The following is a 20,968-nucleotide window of genomic DNA, read 5'->3' on the forward strand; positions in this document are numbered from 1 at the left end:
TTATTCCTTGGTACCTGACCGTGTTGTACCGTAGAATGAGATTTTACATTGGGAGAAACCTTAATTTTCCGGAGTAATTTTTGTAATTTCAGGAAAAGAGTGCAGCACATAAAAAGGAAACGCCGGCATTTAAAAATGAAGCCAGAACATGTATAAAGTTTGTAATTCACAGGTAGCTAGAAGCGGAAGTCTGAAAATTGCCCCAAGAACAACACTCTCCTCTACTCACAGTCAACGCACCTAGAAAAGTGTGTGTGTGTGTGTGGGGGGGGGGGGGGGGGGTTAAGGGGAGAAGTATAATCTATTTCTCTCTCTCTCTCTCTATTTCTCTTACTCATTCTCTGCTTCTTTTTCAATATTAAACCATGTAGATGAATTAATCCTTTATCGACAATTGTTTGAAATGGTTCAATGAAGTTCCATACCTCTTGCCACAGTAACAATCGTCACTATTAAACATTAAAACGTGAGTGTTGGTGATTGGCATAAATACTCACGTAGTCTGTCGGCCACACAGTGAAAGACGTAAATACGCCGTATGGCAACATATCTCCGGATACACCCCTGAACGAACTTCGCACATTAGTGAAGAGAGAAAATTGTGTTTGAACAAAGTACTGCCGTAAAATTGTCTTCTCACCAAAGTAACATTTACAGTAGGGTGTAGCTGTTCGGACGGAACGGTGTCACTGAACATGTATGACGGACTGAATCCGAAATGTTAACGACGTTCCGTCAGCTGCGATACGCCCTGTTTCAAGGTGAATGAAATCAGCAATGGATGATAGATCTTTGAGAATCCCAGCCACCCGTGCTGGCGAAACGTCGGAAAATCGATAAACAAACGTTAGCCGAGATCGTGACACTAAAGCGAGCAGACTATGCGCCAATAAGTGGTCACGAAAGACTCAACAATTTCGTAACATTGCGAGGCATTTAGCCATTCACACGGGCCAACTGTCTCCGGGTAGCTGTCGTCAGTTACAACTCTGCAGAAATTATCTTAAGTAAATGTAGCAAGTCAATAAGTCTGTCTCTTAGCAAGTACTTTTACTAGAAACAACTGAAAATCGTATTTTATTTTTCATTCAGTGTGAAATTGGTGAAATGACATTCATCATAAACTTTAATCGCAGTTCATGAGTAAAAGATTATCATTTCTTTATTTGTCACATTTGTTACGTTTCTGAAGTTTACGGATTGCATATAATTGTGATTATGCCTCGGTAAAATAATTCTATGTGATGCTTCATGTTTGGTGCGCTTTAAGCCACACTTGCTGCAATGAAATGTAGCTAACACTTTGAAGTAGCCACGTATCGCCGAGTTCCAATAGTAAACAGGTTAGCAAATGACGGTTCGTCGCGCTAGCCTAAATTATTGTGCACCGCGTTGGATTTATTGTCTGGTCGATATGTTTATCAAGTTTCATTCAGTCGCAATGAAAATTTACGTTACTTTTAGAAAAAAATTCATATTGCAGGAGTGAATCTGATTCAGATTAATAGCATATTTACACATCTGCCAAACATCGTGTCGTCTGCGTTGCGAATTTTTGTCAACAGAAATAATATCCCAGAAAAAGTAATTCCAGGTGATAATCACTTTCTCCTGCCGGCACACAGTTTCGTTGACAGTTGTGTACAAGCCTACATTTTATGGGAGAGCAAGAAAATAGAATTAATGTGCTTCAATAAAAGTATCTTTTAACATATTTATCTTCGTAACTCACTGATTTTTTTCCAATCAGAATTCTTACAAAAATAAATTAATAGTGGAGTTGGAAGGCTGCCTACTGAGAAATAAAAACAAACGTTAGTAAAGTTGAACGCCTCCGTTACACATAGAGCTTCGACATTGAATATTTCCAGTTGGTGTGTATTTTTCTATGTGATAACTGGAATAAGGATAAATACGGAAGACTGTATCTTTGTACAAACTTTTCGGAATGTTAATTCCAGCACGTTCTAGCCCAGCTGTCCTACTGTACAACATTCACTGCGTACTGAATCTAATTCCTGGTCTTACCTGAAAGTTAATGACAGCTTCTGCCGTGTCGAAATGTTGTTCTGTATAGTTCTGTACACTTCTTATAATCTGAATGTAGTGTACTCTTTAACAGTTTTGTAAAACATTACATACACTTAATAATAACTGAAGAACTTACCCAATCACCTACTAGTTTTCGTTAAAATACGCTAAACACTCAGCTGGGATCATGCAATTTGTAAACCAAATGTATGCGATGTTATCTTTTACGTCTTTTTTAACGATTTTACCTAAACTGTACTAAGTGTTTATCCAACTTCGCCAAAGCCATGAGACGTATTGGGAAAGGACGGAGGTCATCCCAGTTTTCAAGAAGGATAGTGTCAGAGATGCACATACTTATGTCTATGTCGCTGATGTCAGTCATGTTTAATTATGAAAAATATTCAATGCTCGAGTATTACGAACATTGTAGAGAACGTAAATCCGCTGTATAAGAACATGGGTTCCACAAAGACAGACGTTGCAGAGCTCAGCTTGTTTTGTTCGTCCAGGAGATCTAGATGGCACCAGACAAAGACGGCCAGTTGATGTCGTGTCCCTTGATTTCAGGATGGCATCTTCTACATTTGCGCACTGTGGTTTAGTGACCAATCAAGGGGCTTACGGTAAATGCACTAAAGAGCCAAAGAAATTGGAACACTTGCGTAATATCGTGTGGGGCCCCGCGAGCACGCAGAAGCGCCGCAACACGACGCGGCATGGACTCGACTAATGTATGGAGTAATGGTGGAGGGAACTGACACCATGAATCGGGCCCGGCTGTCCACAAATCCGTAAGAGTACGAGGGGGTGGAGATCTCTTCTGAACAGCACGTTACAAGGCATCCCAGATATGCTGAGTAATGATGTCTGGGGAGTTTAGTGGCCAGCGGAAGTGTTTAAACTCCTACTAGTCTCCCTGGAGCCACTCTGTAGCAATTCTGGACGTGTGGGGTGTCGCATTGTCCTGCTGGAATTGCCCAAGTCCGTCACAATGCACACTGGACATGAATGGATAGTTTCTAAACATATCAGTGGTCCCATATCACTCCAACTTCAAAAGTCCCACACCACACTCCACTGGCTTGAACAGCTCCCTGCTGACATGCTGGGTCCATGAATTCGTGAGGTTGTCTCCATATCCGTACACGTCCATCCGCTCGATACAATTTGAAACGAGTTTCGTCCGATTAGGCAACATGTTTCTGGTCATCAATAGTCCAATGTTGGTGTTGACGGGCCCAGGAGGCAAAAAGCTTTGTATCGTGCAGTCATCAAGGGTAGATGAGTGGGCCTTCGGCTCCGAAAGCGCATATCGATGATGTTTCGTTGAATGGTTCGCAAGTTGACACTTGTTGATGGCCCAGCTTTGAAATCTGCACCAATTTGAGAAAGGGCTGCACTTCTGTCACTTTGAATGATTTTCTTGAGTCGTCGTTGATTACGTTCTTGCAGGATCTTTTTCCGGCCGCAGCGGTACCGGAGATTTGATATTTTACCGTATTCCTGATATTCACAATACCCTTGTGAAATGGTCATACGGGAAAATCGCCACTTCATCGCTACCTCGGAGATGCTGCGTGTCATCGCTCGTACGCCGACTATAACACCACGTTCATACTCACTTAAATTTTGACAACCTGCCATTGTGGCAACAGTAGCCGATCTACTCGTAACAACTGCCCCAGACACCAGTTATGTTATATACACCAGCGTCGTATTCTGTCTGTTTACATATCTCTGTATTTGAATAGACAGGCATATACCAGTTTCTTTGGAGCTTCAGTGTATTTGTGACTGCATTCACGACTTCTGGAACACGTCGCTCTTAACGGGATGAAATCGACAGATGTGAAAGTAATTTTAGAGTATCCGAAAAAAGTTTGAAAGTACCATTAGTGTTTACAGTGTACATAAATGATCTAGTGGATAACGTCGAAGCCTCAAACTAGGCCGTTTTCGGATGAAGCCGTTCTCTATAAGAAGGTAGAGACGTCAGAAGGCAGTCGCGAATTTGCTGGAAGACTAGCAGGAGAATGTTTATTGGTGCAGGAACTGTGAGTTTGCCCTGAACACAAATGTATACAGGATGGGCATAAAGTCTCGATCCACCCCCAGAAAATACTGGGCGCATTTACATAATACGGATATATGTTTATTGTCAGTGTATGTATATATTGTCATCACACTTCAACATTGCCTCCGACCATTTAGAAGAGTTACTCATATCGCTGAACAGCAGACCTGAGTATATTGTGTAGTCCATCCCGAGAAAAAGCCGACCCTGTATGCTGGACTCGGGCACTTAGATACTGGTAGTCCCTTACTTTTGTTTTGTACACCCTTGACTTTCTGTATCCGTATACAAGAAAATCCAAGGGTACAAAATCAGATCAAGGCGATTGCTACAGTCTTGCTGAATCTCTTCTACCCATCTATTGATGAATATTCGATTTGGGTACCCTTTCACGATGAGGAATAAATGATAGGGCGCTACATCATGATAGAACACAGAAGTGTCAGCAATGCCTGCTTGCTGAAGTTGTGGTTCCAGGAATTGTTCTTTGACATTCAGTGGCAGCATGAAGTGGCTTCTTACCCCATATGAGGTAGTTATGTTACTTAATCTTCCCACTGATGTGGAATTTGGCTTCATCAGCGAAACAAAATGTGATGTATAAGGTGTTCGTTTTGTGCAGGTCCTGTATCGTAATACGCAGCCTGCCAAGGTGCGCAATTTTGTCGTGTAGTTTGTGAAGCATCTGATTGTGATACACATTCTTCTTTAGTGTAAAGTGAAAAGCGTTCATAATCGATGATTCTGGTACGCCTAACATGTTGTTTAAAACATTAGTTGATGCAGTCTGACGTCTTACGATTGCTCCTCCGATTCGCTGGATACTTCTTGTGGTGTAGGAGGTCTCCCTGAGCGTGATTCGTTGCCACTGTTTCAGTTTCAAATGGCTCTGAGTGCTATGGGACTTAACATCGGAGGTAATCAGTCCCCTAGAACTTAGAACTACTTAAACCTAACTAACCTAAGTACATCACACATATCCATGCCCGAGGCAGGATTCGAACCTGCGACCGTAGCAGTCGCGCGGTTCCGAACTGTAGCGCCTAGAGCCCCTCGGCCACCACAGCCGGTGTTTCCGTTTCTATGGAACTTATTGACAAGTGACCAGATATTTATTCTTGTTGGTCGTGGCTTTTGAAATTTCTGAGTGAACTCCTGTTGCACCTACGGATAAGAAAAACCACGCTATCGTACACTAGCACCAGCCATAGTTTATTATATCGTAACCATACTCATTTATTATTTTGGAAGAAATAATATGAGCAGGCCCTCGTTACTACAGAAATAGGTTCCATTGATGTTTTCTGTAAATGTTTTCTGGCAAGACGTCGAGACCTTCTAACCACCCAACATAACTTAGTGCGCATAAATAGGCGAAGAAGTCCAGTACGTACAGTTACACTATAGGCTACAAATCACTGGAAACGGTAATTACCCAAACGTTCTTAGGAGTAACAATCTAGAGCGAACTAAAGTGTAATGATAGCATAAAACAAAGAAACGCCAGGCTGACATTCAATGGTATAAACTTAAGGAAATGTAATTTATCATCCAGAAAAGTCATTAAACTCGAACATAATACATGATCCAAAATTCTACAACTGATCGACGTTAGAGATATAGGTCTATAGTTCTGCACATCTGTTCAACGTCCCTTCTTGAAAACGGGGATGACCTGTGCCCTTTTCCAATCTTTTGGAACCCTACCCTCTTCTAGAGACCTACTGTACACCGCTGCAAGGAGCAGGGCAAATTCCTTCGCGTATCCTGTGAAAAATCGAACTGGTATCCCTTCAGGTCCAGCGGCCTTTCCTCTTTTGATCGGTCCTTGAGTATTGCTCATCATTCTGAGATCCTTACCAGGTTTGTTAATTCTATACGGTTCCCATACACTCGGGAATGGATCATTCGACTGTTTGGTAAATAATGTCCGTTGTAGGCTGCTTAATTTCCCTAGTATTCGACCAATGAAGTAAAGTCTGCCACCTCCTACAACTACGACTGAGGCTTTACGATCACTCCGTGTCATATCCCTACAGACTGTTACTCCAAGGTGTTTATATAATTTGACAGATCCGAATTGCGACTCGTTGACATTGTAGTCACAGGTACTACTTTTTTTCATTTTCTGAAGAGCACAATTTTATATTTCGCTATATTAAAAACATGTTGCCAGTCTTTGGAGCACTTTAAAATCATATCGAGATTCGAATGAATATTTGCACAACCTTTTAGATAAACGCATCATATTTGTAATTCTGAGGTTACTGTAGTATTGTCTGGAAGGTCATTATATATGATAAACAGCAAGGGTGCCAGCATACATACGTGGGGCACAACTGAAGTTACATTCGGTGAGTCTCCATCCAATATAACGTGCTGCACCCTCCCTGCCAAGAAAGCCTCGCTCCACTCACAAATTTCACTTCATAACTCATACAATCGGTGCTTCAATAATAATCAGATGTGTGGGACTGAATTAAATCAAGAAACACTGCACCTTCCTGTCTGACTTGATCCATGACTTCCAGGATGTCACTAGTGCGTGTCAATCTTCCGAAACCGATAGTCTTCGAAAGAAAAGTGTGACATGGGAAAATTTTATTAACTGGTATAAGTAACAGACACGCCAAATGAAACATCGATATTTCGAGAAGTTTGCCGTTGCCAAACAGGCCGATTAAAAAGCAGACGATTCTGTGTCATAAAACGGATTTATTATCCCATGCATCTCCCAACTGGAGATCTGCCAATGAAAAAACCGTTGAAATCAAAATGTCTAAAAATAACTGTAATCGAGACAGTGGCTACGCCCTTAGTGGAAACGCGCGCTTGGTGCTTAAAGACAACAGGGAAATCAGCTGTATCATCCACCACCTAACCAAATCAGCATCGCTAAAAATGTTCTTCACTCACATAGACATACCATGTGGCAGTTTCAGGAGTCCATGACGTCACGACATTTGAATTTATGTCAAAATGTTACGTGCTATGTTCATGCAAATTCATGGGCAACATCTCGTCTATTTTTATCTAGATAACAGACTAAAAGAAAGTAGCAAATAAATAAATAAATTCTCCGTGACGTCTCTTTCAGATAATCGCCAACTGAAGTACCTGATGCCATACTGAAACATTCCCTGAAGATGGCGACAGACGATGTCTCCAAAAGCTCAAGCCTGACAAATTTGGCGCAGCAAAAAATCTCTGAAGCATTTATTCAAGAAATTCGCCGCGAAACATTACGTTATCACGACTGTAGACTGCCTAGCCGACATATTTCTTCAATTCCTAAAATGACACTCCCCCGCTCTCCTCTGGACAACTTCATCACTACACAAGTTTGGCAAACAACCAGTGGTATGTGGTGACACTACATTCCTTTTACTGAGGAACACCGCATTTTATGTTGTACTTCATGCGTGGGTCCAAGTACAACAGTCGGAAAGACAGAAGGCACTCTCTAGGCTAGAAAAGAGAAGGAAACTGTGAATTTTCTAGGTCGAAAGAGATGATCGCACCCGGAATTAGTATCACCTGGAATTGTATGGACTGCAAAACAGAGAAACGTGTAGCCGTACAGTTAAAAATTCGTCAGTCCTAGGCTCTTATATCAATACTGCTGGCCAATCTGAGTGTTGTTTTGGCATTCCCACTCACCTAATTGAATGTAGTGACCGCCTACACTTTATATAAATAACTTAAAGCGTAACTTTGATAACACATTTTTGTTCGAATTTAATCATGCCACTGAACATTAAAACATAGAATAAATTAGAAAAATTCGATGAATCATCAATATGAAACAATATTTAGCTTTCTAAACAAAGTATTGCAGATAGGATAAAAACAGTACAAGCGATATTTTTAAAGTTCATTTAACGTTTTACCATATCTTACCGTATAAATCAATGGTATTTGTTGTTTGTTATTTCTGTCGATAGCCAGCAACATTATTAGTTTCGTCCTGATTCTGTCCGACATCCACCTTGAGGACGAACCTAACTGATACACATTTAGTGGATATTTTCTAGTTTTATTTATTAACTCGTTGAGCACTTCATACTATCGTATGAGGTTTCAATTTCAGATCATTAACTCAAAAAAGTTCTCATCTATGCTCATGTTAATAACATAAAAATGTATGTAGACCAATAAAGATGTATTTAATGGATGACTGTCAGTTATCTAGCTTATAATGTGTTTAGAGTAATTTTTATTGACTTTAATTCTTGGGGCAAAATATGTGTCCAAATTCATCCAATCAATTATATCGGAAGTGAAGAATCTGGCGCCTTCCTTGATTTTTTTCGGACGTGCATGATCATAATCCAGACTCATTGAAAGCCCGTTACTTACGTGAAGACGAGGCGTAGAATGTCCGCAACAACCGAACTGGTGTCGGCTGCAAACCCGGGAAGGTCCCGCGCTTCGCAGATTGCGCGCAGGATACACGCTCGTCCATCCAAGCCGTGTCTGGGAAATAAAGAGCCAGCCGTCTTATCACATGTAAAGTCGTAACACTGTTAACTGACCACATGTTCACGCTACATCAGTGTTTAGCTTACTACTAAAGATCTAACTGCAAAAATGTATTCAGTTTATTTTTAGTACTAACTGGCAATATGTTGTCCACAGTAGACGAAACATTTCGTTGCCTGCTGAAATAAAGACCTTATTTGTACTGTCGCACGGTTTGAGTCAACACTGTCATAATTACATAGACGGTATAGAAGACTTCCTACTCATCTTCGTAGACTTTATGCTGCATACACAGGGCATGAAGTATTTTTGCAAGACGTGATGAAAGACATATTTGTATACGCTGTCATCAATTGCATTACATAGCAACTGATGATGTATATAGACACTCCTTTCATTAAGCATACACATGTAACATGCAAGTGGATTCAACCTTAAAGTCAAGAAACAGTGAATTTATCTCTTTCTCAATGGCTCAGAGAATGTAATAGCGAAAGAGGAGTTTCATTGTTTTAAAAATCCGTGTTATTTGTTGTAATGTAGGATATGTTATCGAATTCTGCTAATGATATATTAAGTACAGTGTGGTAATTCTTTGGACTGTTTTGCTTCTTTTTTTTATTTTTACTAAAAATGATGAATGTGATTGGGATAAACAGAAATGAGATCAGCGATAACCTTAACATCAAAATTGGAAATCACGAAATAGACGAAGTTAAGAACTGCTTCTACACTGGAAGTAAAATAAAACGTGGTGGGCGAAGCAAGGAGGACATAAAACGCAGATTAGCACAGGCAAATAGGGTTTTCCTGCCCAAGAGAAGTTTACTAGTATCAAACATGGGCCTCTATCTGAATTTCTTAGAATGTACTTTTGAAACGCACATTTATGTGGAATTGGATCACTGCATGTGGGAAATCCGGAAAAGAAGCGAATCGAAATGTTTGAGATGTGGTGTTACAGGAAGATGTTGAAAATTAGGTGCACTGATAAGGAGGGAGGAATTCTCCCCAGAATCGATGGAGAAAGGAACACATGGAAAATGATAGGTCAAGTGTTAAGGCATCGAGGAATAACTTCCATGGTATTAGAGGGAACTGTAGAGGGTAAACAAACTGTAGGGGACGATAGAGATAGAAATACACTCAACAAAGAATTGCTGATGTTGGGTGCAAGTGCTATTCTGAAATAAGGGGATTGATACGTTAAAGGAATTAGTGGGGAGCAGCATCGAACAAGTCAGAACAATGATGACTGGGAAGAAAACCTCTTTAAAAAAACTTTTTTTGTGGACACCTGCTCTCTTTTACTTCATACCCATCATGAAGTATTTACTATATTGGGTAAAATTTTTCTTCCACTCATATGAACTTGAGTAACTGTAGTTTGAAGCGTTTCTTGTCTCACTTTAAAGTATAAAGCCCCAGAATTAATCACGAAACGATCTCTGCTTGTCTGTTTCTTTGACCATCTGCCAGGAAGTTTCATATCAGCACACACTCCGCTGCAGAATGAAAATTTCATTCTGGAAACATCCCCAAGGCTGTGGCAAAGCCATGTCTCCGCCTTACCCTTTCTTCCACGAGTGCTAGTTCTGCAAGCTTCGCAGGAGAGCTTCTGTGAAGTTTGAAAGGTAGGAGACGAGATACTGGCACAAGAAACGTTGTGAGGACAGGGCATGAGTCGTGCTTGGGTAGCTCGGTTGCACTTGCCCGCGAAAGACAAAGGTCCCGAGTTCGAGTCTCGGTCCGACACACAGTTTTAATCTGCCAGGAAGTTTCATATGTAGACTCCTCGCTTGTTTTTGTAGTCATTATTACCATAGGCAGTATTAATTATTAATATTACTAGAGTATTATAAGTAATTATAAGTAATCATGGTTCAATATAAATATCCTCTACTGGTTATACGTGTTCATAATTGAAATATTTGCAAATTAGCCGCCGGACACGTAAGGAAACTGCCTTGTGCGACATTAGGCCCAGCACTATAAGCTATACAGGGTGTTACGGGTGTAAGTGTAGCTATTTCGTATGTTGAGAGGTTCCATGCCATCTTTTACATGTCTCCTCTCATTTTCATGAATTTTATTAATGTTTTGTGACATTACACCGTAGTAACAGTCCGAATAAGGTTATTGTAATGAGAGGATTTGTACTGAGAGCTCAAAAAAATACTTTTCACTTGATTCCTAAACATGCTGGGTTACTTCCCTGGGTGGCCTGTGCGAGACAAGCATCGGAGGACGCGGCAAACGGCATTTCCGGTTGGGGGCTGCACTCCCCTGAACTCTATGGGGTTCGTACAGTAGGGTTAAGCGCCTGGCGAAACGACTGACGTCGGTCGAGTTTCGCCTCTTGTATGCATGGCGAAACGACCTGTGAGACGTCGGAGTGTCGCCGCAGTTTATGTGTTTACCGCTCTGGCCCATCCGGAATGAAGATTCCTTGCACCGACTGACTGCATTGTCCTCTTGATTCTCAGAATACTTGTGGACTGTGCCCTGCTGGGTGCGACTGTCTGGCCCCGGATGGCCGGTGGTCTAGGCAGGTTGTTTTCGTAGCCGGTCAAACGCCAAGTTCAGTGCACTCAGCTGAATAGCAGAGGCATGATTGGTCAACTTAAACTGAAGCTAGTTGACGTCATAAAGCCCTGCTCGAAATTGGAGGGAACGGTCGCTCTTGGCGCGAATGATGTTCTTAGGCAGTGTGGGGGAATTTTTGAATCAGAATTGAATGCTGATTCGTGGTTTTCGAGGAGAGTAGGGAGTTGAGCAATACTGGCTTCGCTCTTGCTTCGCATCACAGAAAGCTAATTCTGGATCTGATCTTCGTCGGAGTCGGACAGTCTTGCAGCATGGTCGCTCTCTTTCGGAAGAACTTAGAATTCTCTGACAGCCTTCGAGGCCAGGGGTTGACACAGAGTTGCTGCACCGCAAGAGTCGGCGCCCACGTCATAAGGACGCTGCCTACTGACGACGTGCTGCAGGTTTCAGTACTGGTACAGTATTTTGCGGCTCCGACATTGTAGGACCTTATCAATTTTATACTGAATCCATCAGCAACACGTGCGCTCGCTTTGCTACAAGTCCACCTTGCTTGTTTCTCTATGTGATCCCATTTCAGCTCTCACTACTAATTGCGCTACTGCTGTACAGGGTGTTACAAAAAGGTACGGCCAAACTTTCAGGAAACATTCCTCACACACAAATAAAGAAAAGATGTTACGTGTCCGGAAAAGCTTAATTTCCATGTTAGAGCTCATTTTAGTTTCGTCAGTATGTACTGTACTTCCTTGATTCACCGCCAGTTGGCCCAATTGAAGGAAGGTAATGTTGACTTCGGTGCTTGTGTTGACAAGCGACTCATTGTTCTACAGTACTAGCATCATGCACATCAGTACGTAGCATCAACAGGTTAGTGTTCATCACGAACGTGGTTTTGCAGTCAGTGCAATGTTTACAAATGTGGAGTTGGCAGATGCCCATTTGATGTATGGATTAGCACGGAGCAATAGCCGTGGCGCGGTACGTTTGTATCGAGACAGATTTCCAGAACGAAGGTGTCCCGACAGGAAGACGTTCGAAGCAATTGATCGGCGTCTTAGGGAGCACGGAACATTCCAGCCTATGACTCGCAACTGGGGAAGACATAGAACGACGAGGACACCTGCAATGGACGAGGCAATTCTTCGTGCAGTTGACGATAACCCTAATGTCAGCTTCAGAGAAGTTGCTGCTGTACAAGGTAACGTTGACCACGTCACTGTATGGAGAGTGCTACGGGAGAACCAGTTGTTTCCGTACCATGTACAGCGTGTGCAGGCATTATCAGCAGCTGATTGGCCTCCACGGGTACACTTCTGCGAATGGTTCATCCAACAATGTGTCAATCCTCATTTCAGTGCAAATGTTCTCTTTACGGATGAGGTTTCATTCCAACGTAATCAAATTGTAAATTTTCACAATCAACATGTGTGGACTGACGAGAATCCGCACGCAATTGTGCAATCACGTCATCAACACAGATTTTCTGTAAACGTTTGGGCAGGAATTGTTGGTTATGTCTTGATTGGGCCCCATGTTCTTCCACCTACGCTCAATGGAGCACGTTATCATGATTTCATACTGGATACTCTACCTGTGCTGCTAGAACATGTGCCTTTACAAGTACGACACAACATGTGGTTCATGCACGATGGAGCTCCTGCACATTTCAGTGGAAGTGTTCGTACGCTTCTCAACAACAGATTCGGTGACCGATGAATTGGTGGAGGCGGACCAATTCCATGGCCTCCACGCTCTCCTGACCTCAACCCTCTTGACTTTCATTTATGGGGGCATTTGAAAGCTCTTGTCTACGCAACCCCGGTACCAAATGTAGAGACTCTTCGTGCTCGTATTGTGGACGGCTGTGATACAATACGCCATTCTCCAGGGCTGCATCAGCGCATCAGGGATTCCATACGCCAGAGGGTGGATGCATGTTTCCTCGATAACGGAAGACATTTTGAACATTTCCTGTAAGAAAGTGTTTGAAGTCACGCTGGTACGTTCTGTTGCTGTGTGTTTCCATTCCATGATTAATGTGATTTGGAGAGAAGTAATAAAATGAGCTCTAACATGGAAAGTAAGCGTTTCCGGACACATGTCCACATAACATATTTTCTTTCTTTGTGTGTGAGGAATGTTTCCTGAAAGTTTGGCCGTACCTTTTTGTAACACCCTGTATAGTCGCGAGATTAATATTTGATTCATTTGGACCTCCAGTCATTATCGTCAATCTATTGCATCACAGAGAGTAGGAGCCCCTTGTTCTTGAGCCAACTCTTATTCTCACTGTGTGTGTCGACAATCATGTGCATTTCTGTTCTGATGTATAATAAATCTCATTTAATCCGAATATCATTTCATATATATAGGTAGAATCCCATTTCCTGTTGTTTATTATTATAAAGTTCTCTTTTTTGAGCAGATTACGATTTTTATCAAATTATTGTGACTGTGCACTCCTTATTTTACCAAATAGCAGGGTCCACCATCATTTCCTTCCATTACCGTTTTGCGCATAATTAATTAGGTGGTAGATAAGGAGAGGGTCGAGCGCATGTCTCGTTCTCATGCAAAATTCGTCTGAATTAAAGAGGTTCAAACTCTTCTCCACCCCGGCACCTCGCAATGTGGCAGTTTATGAGTACACTCATAAGTGTGTTGGTTGTTTCTTCTCTGCAGCTAACCGTCAGCCCACAAACACGTCACATAATTTACTTCCTGATGTTTTCTGCTTGGTTCTAACTGCACTATTAAGTGGATTACGCCCGTCATTATATACGACATTTGCGTCCATGTGTCTGCTCTTCAACACCGGACCTGCTGCCCAGAGCAAAATACACTGAAGCTCTAAAGAAACTGGTATGGGCATGCGTATTCACATACGGAGATATGCAAACAGGCAGAATACGTGACAGCGGTCGGCAACGCCTATATAAGACAACACGTGGCTGGTGCACTTGTTAGTTCGGTAGCTGCTGCTACAATGGCAGGTTATCAAGATTTAAGTGAGTTATTGTGTTATAGTCGGCGCACGAGTGATGGGACACGGAATCTACGAGGCACCGATGAAGGGGATTTTCTGTACGACCATTTCACGAGTCTACCGTGAAACCAGGAATCCGATAAAACATCAATCTTCGCTGCGGCCGGAGAAAGATCCTGCAATAACGAGAGCAACGACCACTGAAGAGAATCGTTCAGCGTCACAGAATTGCAACCCTTCCGCAAATTGCTGCAGACTTCAATGCTGAGCCATCAACAAGTGTCAGAGTGCGAACCATTAAACGAAACATCATCGATATGGACTTTCGGGGCAAGACCCACTCGTGTATCCTTGATGACTGCAGGGCACAAAGCTTTACACCTCGCCTGGGCCCGTCTTCACCGAAATTGGACTATTGGTGACTGGAAACACGTTACCTGGCCAGATTAGTCTCGTTTCAAATTACATCTATCGGATGGACGTGTACAGGTATGGAGTCAACCTCATGAATCCATAGATCCTGCATATCAGTAGGAGACTGTCATATCAGTAGGAGACTGTAAAAGCTGATGGAGGCTCTGTAATGGTGTGGGGCGTGTACAGTTGGGGTGTTATGGGATCCCCGATACGTCTAGATACGACTCAGACAGATAACACGTACGTAAGCACTCTGTCTGATCACCTGCATCCATTCATGTGCATTGTGCGTTCCGACGGACTTAGAAAATTTCAACAGGACAATGCGACGCCCCACACCTCCACAATTGTAGCAACACAGGAACACTCTTCTGAGTTTAAACACTTCCGCTGGCCCCTAAACTACCCAGACATGAACATTATTGATCATATCTGGGAAGCCTTGCAACGTGCTATTCAGAAGAAATCTCCACCTCCTCGTACTGTCACGGATTTATGGACAGCCCTGCAGATTTATGGTGTCATTTCCCTCCAGCAGTACTGCAGACATTAGTTCGTCCATGCCACGTCGTATTGTGGCACTTCTGCGTGCTCGTGGGTGCCCTACACTACGTTAAACAGGTGTACCAGTTTCTTTGGTTCTTCAGTGTAACTGTTAATGGTTTGCTCTTGCCACATGTACTTGGAGGTACCAACCAACCTAAAAGTGTACTGTTTCTAATAGCTATAACACCGAGTCTGCAAATGACGTAAATACTGATTTAGTGTTGAACATTACTCCGTCCTCGGTCACCAACAGGAACATCTGCACTTACACCTGTTACACTTAACAGTGAATACAATGTGTCGCTCCTTCTGTAACGAAGCTAGCACGTCGGAAGTAATGCCGTGTAAGATTCATAAGCTTTTCATGGTCTGAAGGAAGGAAACCACGTGTAAATGACAGTAATTCTGAATAATTGATTAATGCTGGAGAGTGTAAAAGGGGAGTGAGTGTTTCTGGAGAGTGTAAAAGGGGAGAGAGTGTTTCACTCCGCAGCAGTATGTGCGCTGTTTCGGGAACCTCCTGCCAGATTAAAACAGGTTGCCAGTCAGGGTCTTAAACAAGGACCATTACTTTGCAGGGGACTCCGCTCTTAGTAGATAAGCTACCAGTTAGGTAAAATAGGAGTATTTTAAGACCTCGATCTGAAGTTTTCGAAAGCTTTCTCGTAAGAACGCTAAAAATGATGACACTTGGCAAAAAGTAGATTTTTAAAATCAGACAAAAGTTTCTGCAAGAAACCAGAGGAAAATCGTAAGAAGTGCATAATTTTTGCATTGTACATTTCTGTGTACTGTTGCAAGATAAATGGGAGAGTTTCGCCCGTTCATCGAAGGAAAAGTGTTTGGGAAAAAGCAGATGTCAAATTTGGGCAAACAAGTTCACAATCTTTCTTATGCCCCCAAATACAGATTGATGATCTGCAGTCTCTGCAGCAAAGTCCAAATAATTTTCGTACTAATTAATGACTTTTAGACACTATTAACCGTTTCCACATTTCTGTCCCAGTCAACCTACCAGTAAAGTCGGTTTACTGTTCCCTTCTTCTGTCGCTTAAGTGTTGTCCAGTATGTTTCTTGTAACTTGTGGATGACTGTTAAAACTAACAGTATGCAATCACTCCGTGAGACAAAGTAGACTAGTTTGGCATGTCAACCAGGATAAGCATGGAGATCACGCTTCGCCATTACCTCTCATCTCATTGCTCGGCAAATTCTGGTCATGAAGTTGCTTCCACCACAAAGATTCGAACCAGATATTTCCAGATCGACTGACAGTGCAGCAGTTTGCCATAGTGACCATCGCTGCGGGGACAGTTCAGAAAATACTGAGCGAGCCTGGGCAGCTCCAGTTTCCACGTCCGCAGCTCGTGGCCTAGTGGCTAGCGTTGCTGCCTCTGGATCACGGGGTCCTGGGGTCGATTCCTGGCCGGGTTGGGGATTTCCTCTGCCCAGGGACTGGGTGTTTGTGGTGTCCTCATCATTTCATCATCATTCGTGAAAGTGGTTAGATAGGACTGTGTATAGATTGGGACTTTGTACAGGCGCTGATGACCGCGCAGTGGAGCGCCCCACAAACCAGACATCATCATCATCATCATCCAGTTTCCACTGTTACAGCCTTAGGGTGGTAAGTTAAACACTCCGTATTCAAATGATGATGAAAAATGACGGTGCTTAAACTTACCCACAGCGGTTCTTTCCGTGTACCATTTCCAACTGTAACAGGAAAGCGGGTGAGTCGTTGTGGTACCAGAAATTTCCGCAGTAGAGTCGACGCGAGGGGAACCCTGACAGTTATTACAGTGTGCTTGGCGCGGCTGCCTTGTGTGACTGCCTCATCCAGCCACGTAATGCGATTTTGTGTGCCTCTCTGCGGAAGCGCTTGTGCGTTGTCGCAGCTCTGTAGATGACTATTGCTGTCGTCTGGAGCTGTTCGCGTTTCGCAGCCAAAAACTGGCAATAGCACTGCCAGCTGCCAGGGATGGTCTCTCGTGGACTACACCGTAGGGTATGAACGACAACGGTTTACAGCTTACTAAAGCAAGGGCGCCCGTGCCGTAGTTTGTAGGGCAGGGGAGATTTAGACCTGGGACTATGGAGAATATTTAATATTATGTACGACGAACGGCGATTTTTAAGTAGCCATAAGGAATTGCCAGTTCCGAACCTGTAAAGAACCCGTGTAATATCGACTTTTAAATCTTTTCTCGGAAGAAAAAGATTACACTACACTGACTGACTACACTACACTTTTTCCCTTCTCTGAGCGCTGTAGAGGAGGAGGGGGAAGGGGTGGAACCGCGAGTGTGGGCGTCCTTTTACCACAGTGAGAACGGAAAGTCGGGACGAACAATTTGATGCAGGACACTTACATTCTATCAGGACGAGAGATGACCTCAAACTGACCCACAAAAAGCACTCAAGGTACGGCTCGCATTCAACGCGCGACATTTACAATGTCTTCTCTGCCCTGTGCTATTTTGTTAACATCCTCAATAAAATTCAAGAAAAGAGAAGAAAGTGGAACGAACATCTCGAAAGAATGAATCGAGGAAGATTGCGTCTCCAAATAAGAAGATTTAAGCCAGTTGGGAGACGAAGTCAAGGAAGCTCGTGTGAGCGTTGAGTACCGTAACGGGCAAAACAAAAAAAAAAAAGACCTAATGCTTGAAGTGAAGATGATGATTATTAATTTAAACTTTGGTGAGGAAAATGAAACAAAAATATCTTTTGCAAACATTGTGGAAGATCTAATTACTTTTACAATCTAGATCTAAGTTTACAGGCGCAGTAATTTTGTGGTAGTGGCTCCCATTAGGACATGTTTTTATAAAACAGAGCTGAAGATGGTCATTATAGATCGAAACCGGTAGTCTGATGACAAAAAATTTGTGACCATAGACGTGAAGTAAAGGAAATTTATTGTAGTAAAAATGCTAGACAAACAAAAGTATTTAATTGTTAATTTTGTCCCGTTAAAACTCACAATATTTTGAGGTAACACTTCAAATTTACGATTAGTAAGTGCAAAAACAACTAGTTTTTCAGATTGAAGAACGATTTTAGCCAAAATCTCGAGCAATCTGTATGCGCTGTAGCTTAGACGGTTTTTGTAGGCCTATTTGAGGCTATTTCCCGGCTTGTAGACCGCAAGCGACCTACACCAATTTCTGTGTCTCGACTTCACCTGCGCCACCGCGATAAGTTATAAAAGTTATCGTATATCGTATATATTCCTGTATAGCAGAGACGAGGAAATGTGGCTGATGTGTATAAATGTGAATGTAGAATATCCCCTTTAGGTCAGTGACTACTGAGAAAACCAAATCTCAAATGGAAATGCATTTTAACATGAGGGACTGTCTTCATCTGTCACCTTCAGTATACTCACGCGTCTATCGCGCTCTCCAGAAAGCTGTATAGTTGCCTTCTCTGACGTCGATGAAGGTAATATGGCTCCGGATAGCAACTGGTGCCGTAGTCTTCCGCAGGAAAGTACGTCCCGTGATGATTGGGCGCTGGGTGTCTCGACGAGAACGCTTCGTCTGCTGCCACAGAAGCACTATTTTTCCCTTCGTGGCTGACGGGAATGTCGTAATGTTGTTCGTAATCTCTCGGCATACCGTCCGCGCTCTGTGTCCTTTTTGCTACTGGTGTAACGTCATGCTGGTATTGATCTGTAGCGGGTACATAGGCGAATGGGCCATACATATAATTTGTCTGAGCGTGGTCAGCATTTCCCATTTTGCCACTGGACCCTTTTTGTTTGTCAGCAGTCTCAGTTTCAGAAGAACCTTCACCAGAATCAGGTCTAATCTGATGAATATCGTAATAATTTCCCGGAAACCATAAAAACCACGGTCCAAAAGGGTGCATAAGAGGCTCTCGGACTTCATTACTCTCCTCTGTAGTAATAGCAGGACTGTTGTTTCTTGTACCGTTGTTGTTGTTATTGTTGTTGTTGTGCTCGGCACTTCCATTCGGTTTCTGCACAGGTCCGCCTGTACCAGGCCGACGCGTTGTCGCCATGGATCCAGGATCACGCTGCCACTGGCTGGCAGAGCCTGCACCCCCAGAGTTCTTCCAGCGTGACGTGTTGTTTGTGTGGCCGCGCCACGGGCGGTGCTGCGTTTCATTTGAGGAACCGGTGGCGTTCCACTTGCCCTTGTCGTGCGGCTGGTGTGAGGAACTGGAAGGACGCTTCGGACGCTGGGGAGACATGAAGCTGTAGTTGTTCGGGAGGGGAAACAGCTCCTCCACTTCTATCACCTGCTGCCACAACGGCTGGCTCTCGTACGGTTTCTCCGTCTGCAGCTTCTTCACATTTTGTATTCGAACCTGCAACAGAGAATGACATACAGTTTCAGCAAATTTAACTGCATCGCTATCCGTCACAAATTGGGCTCTTTCTTACATGCAACTGTTTTAACACTTTACGATAATTTTAGTATAGTCGAAATGGTAAAGTATGGCTTGTTGTGCTATCAATGTTCCCTGGTTCAAATGGCTATGATCACTATGCGACTGAACTTCTGAGGTCATCAGTCGCCTAGAACTGAGAACTACTTAAACCTAACTAACCTAAGGACATCACACACATCCATGCCCGAGGCAGGATTCGAACCTGCGACCGTAGCTGTCGCCCGGCTCCAGACTGTAGCGCTAGAAGCTCACGGCCACTCCGGCCGGCAATGTTCCCTGGTTTACCACTAGTAATACCAGTGAAAGTGACGTGGATCATAAACAAACGTAATACGTATAGGATGGGGAGGATCTCCTTCGAGTTTTTGCCACAATCCCCTATTGTACCACTTCTAATGAATTCAATATGATAAGACCATGATCTATAGTCACTTCGTGTGCTCTGTTCTTTGCTGGCCCCTTGCTATGGTATGGTTATATACAGCGTTGTAAAACATATCGGCCCCGTTGCACATAGGAATAAACTTAGGTGGAAATGTTGTTTTGAACAGAGAGACTAAAGAATTATCCCCGTCCTGTACTTGTAGAGATGATGGAGTGTATTTCAGCATTCAGTCGCAGTTGGGGCCTTTGATTTTAGAAAAACTAATGATGGAACGTAGTATCAAGAAGTTAGCCGTGTTATTAGTATGCCATTAAATATCTCGCTGTATTGAGTAAATCTATGCTGTATGAACAGAACAAAATGGTCAGCAACATTTAATAAACAGGCTACTCGCCGCTGTATGTCTGACTGAATAGTACTACCAGTGATCTCTTCCTCGCTGCTTGCTTTTTAATCGAATCGGCTTCAGTTTGACGAAGAAAACAATACGCCACCCTTTGAATTTCGAAAAAAAGGAGTTCACACATGTAAAATAAGAAAAACGACACTAGCCATTCACTGAGAAGAACTGTAGAAGATGTAAGAATAAAAATTCGTTCAGGAATACATTGAAGTGCCAAAGAAATTGGTATAGGCATGCGTATTCAAATACAGGGATATATAATAAGGCAGAATACGAACTGCGATCGGCAACGCCTATATAAGACAACAAGTGTCTGGCGCAGTTGTTAGATCGGTTAACGTTGCTACAATGGCCGGTTATCAAGATTTAAGTGAGTCTGAACGTGGTGTTCCAGTCGGCGCACGAGCGGTGGGACACACCAAAAAAGCTTGAAATGGCTCTAAGCACTATGGGACTTAACATCTGAGGTCATCAATCCCCTAGACTTACAACTACTTAAACCTAACTAACCTACGGACATGACACACATCCATGCCCGAGGCAGGATTCGAACCTGCGACCATAGCAGCAGTGCGGTTCCGGACTGAGGCGCCTAGAACAGCTCGGTCACAGCGGCTGGCCTGGGACACACCATTCCAAGGTAGCGATTAAGTGGGGATTTTCCCGTAT

At 43.0% G+C, this 20,968-nt stretch overlaps 1 protein-coding gene across 1 annotated transcript in view; it reads right to left on the reverse strand.

Annotated features, from left to right (window-relative positions):
• Window positions 1–20,968, reverse strand: part of LOC124622537 — a 147,262-nt gene that overhangs the window by 106,413 nt on the left and 19,881 nt on the right. The window contains exons 2-3 of the mRNA XM_047148268.1: window positions 18,481–19,427; window positions 8,468–8,584 (exon numbers count right to left, since the gene is read on the reverse strand). Of these exons, the coding sequence (XP_047004224.1) occupies window positions 8,468–8,584; window positions 18,481–19,427 (1,064 nt within the window). The remainder of the gene's footprint in view (window positions 1–8,467; window positions 8,585–18,480; window positions 19,428–20,968) is intronic.

The sequence above is a fragment of the Schistocerca americana genome, chromosome 7 (genome assembly GCF_021461395.2).
Source record: "Schistocerca americana isolate TAMUIC-IGC-003095 chromosome 7, iqSchAmer2.1, whole genome shotgun sequence".
Classification (NCBI taxonomy): domain Eukaryota; kingdom Metazoa; phylum Arthropoda; class Insecta; order Orthoptera; family Acrididae; genus Schistocerca; species Schistocerca americana.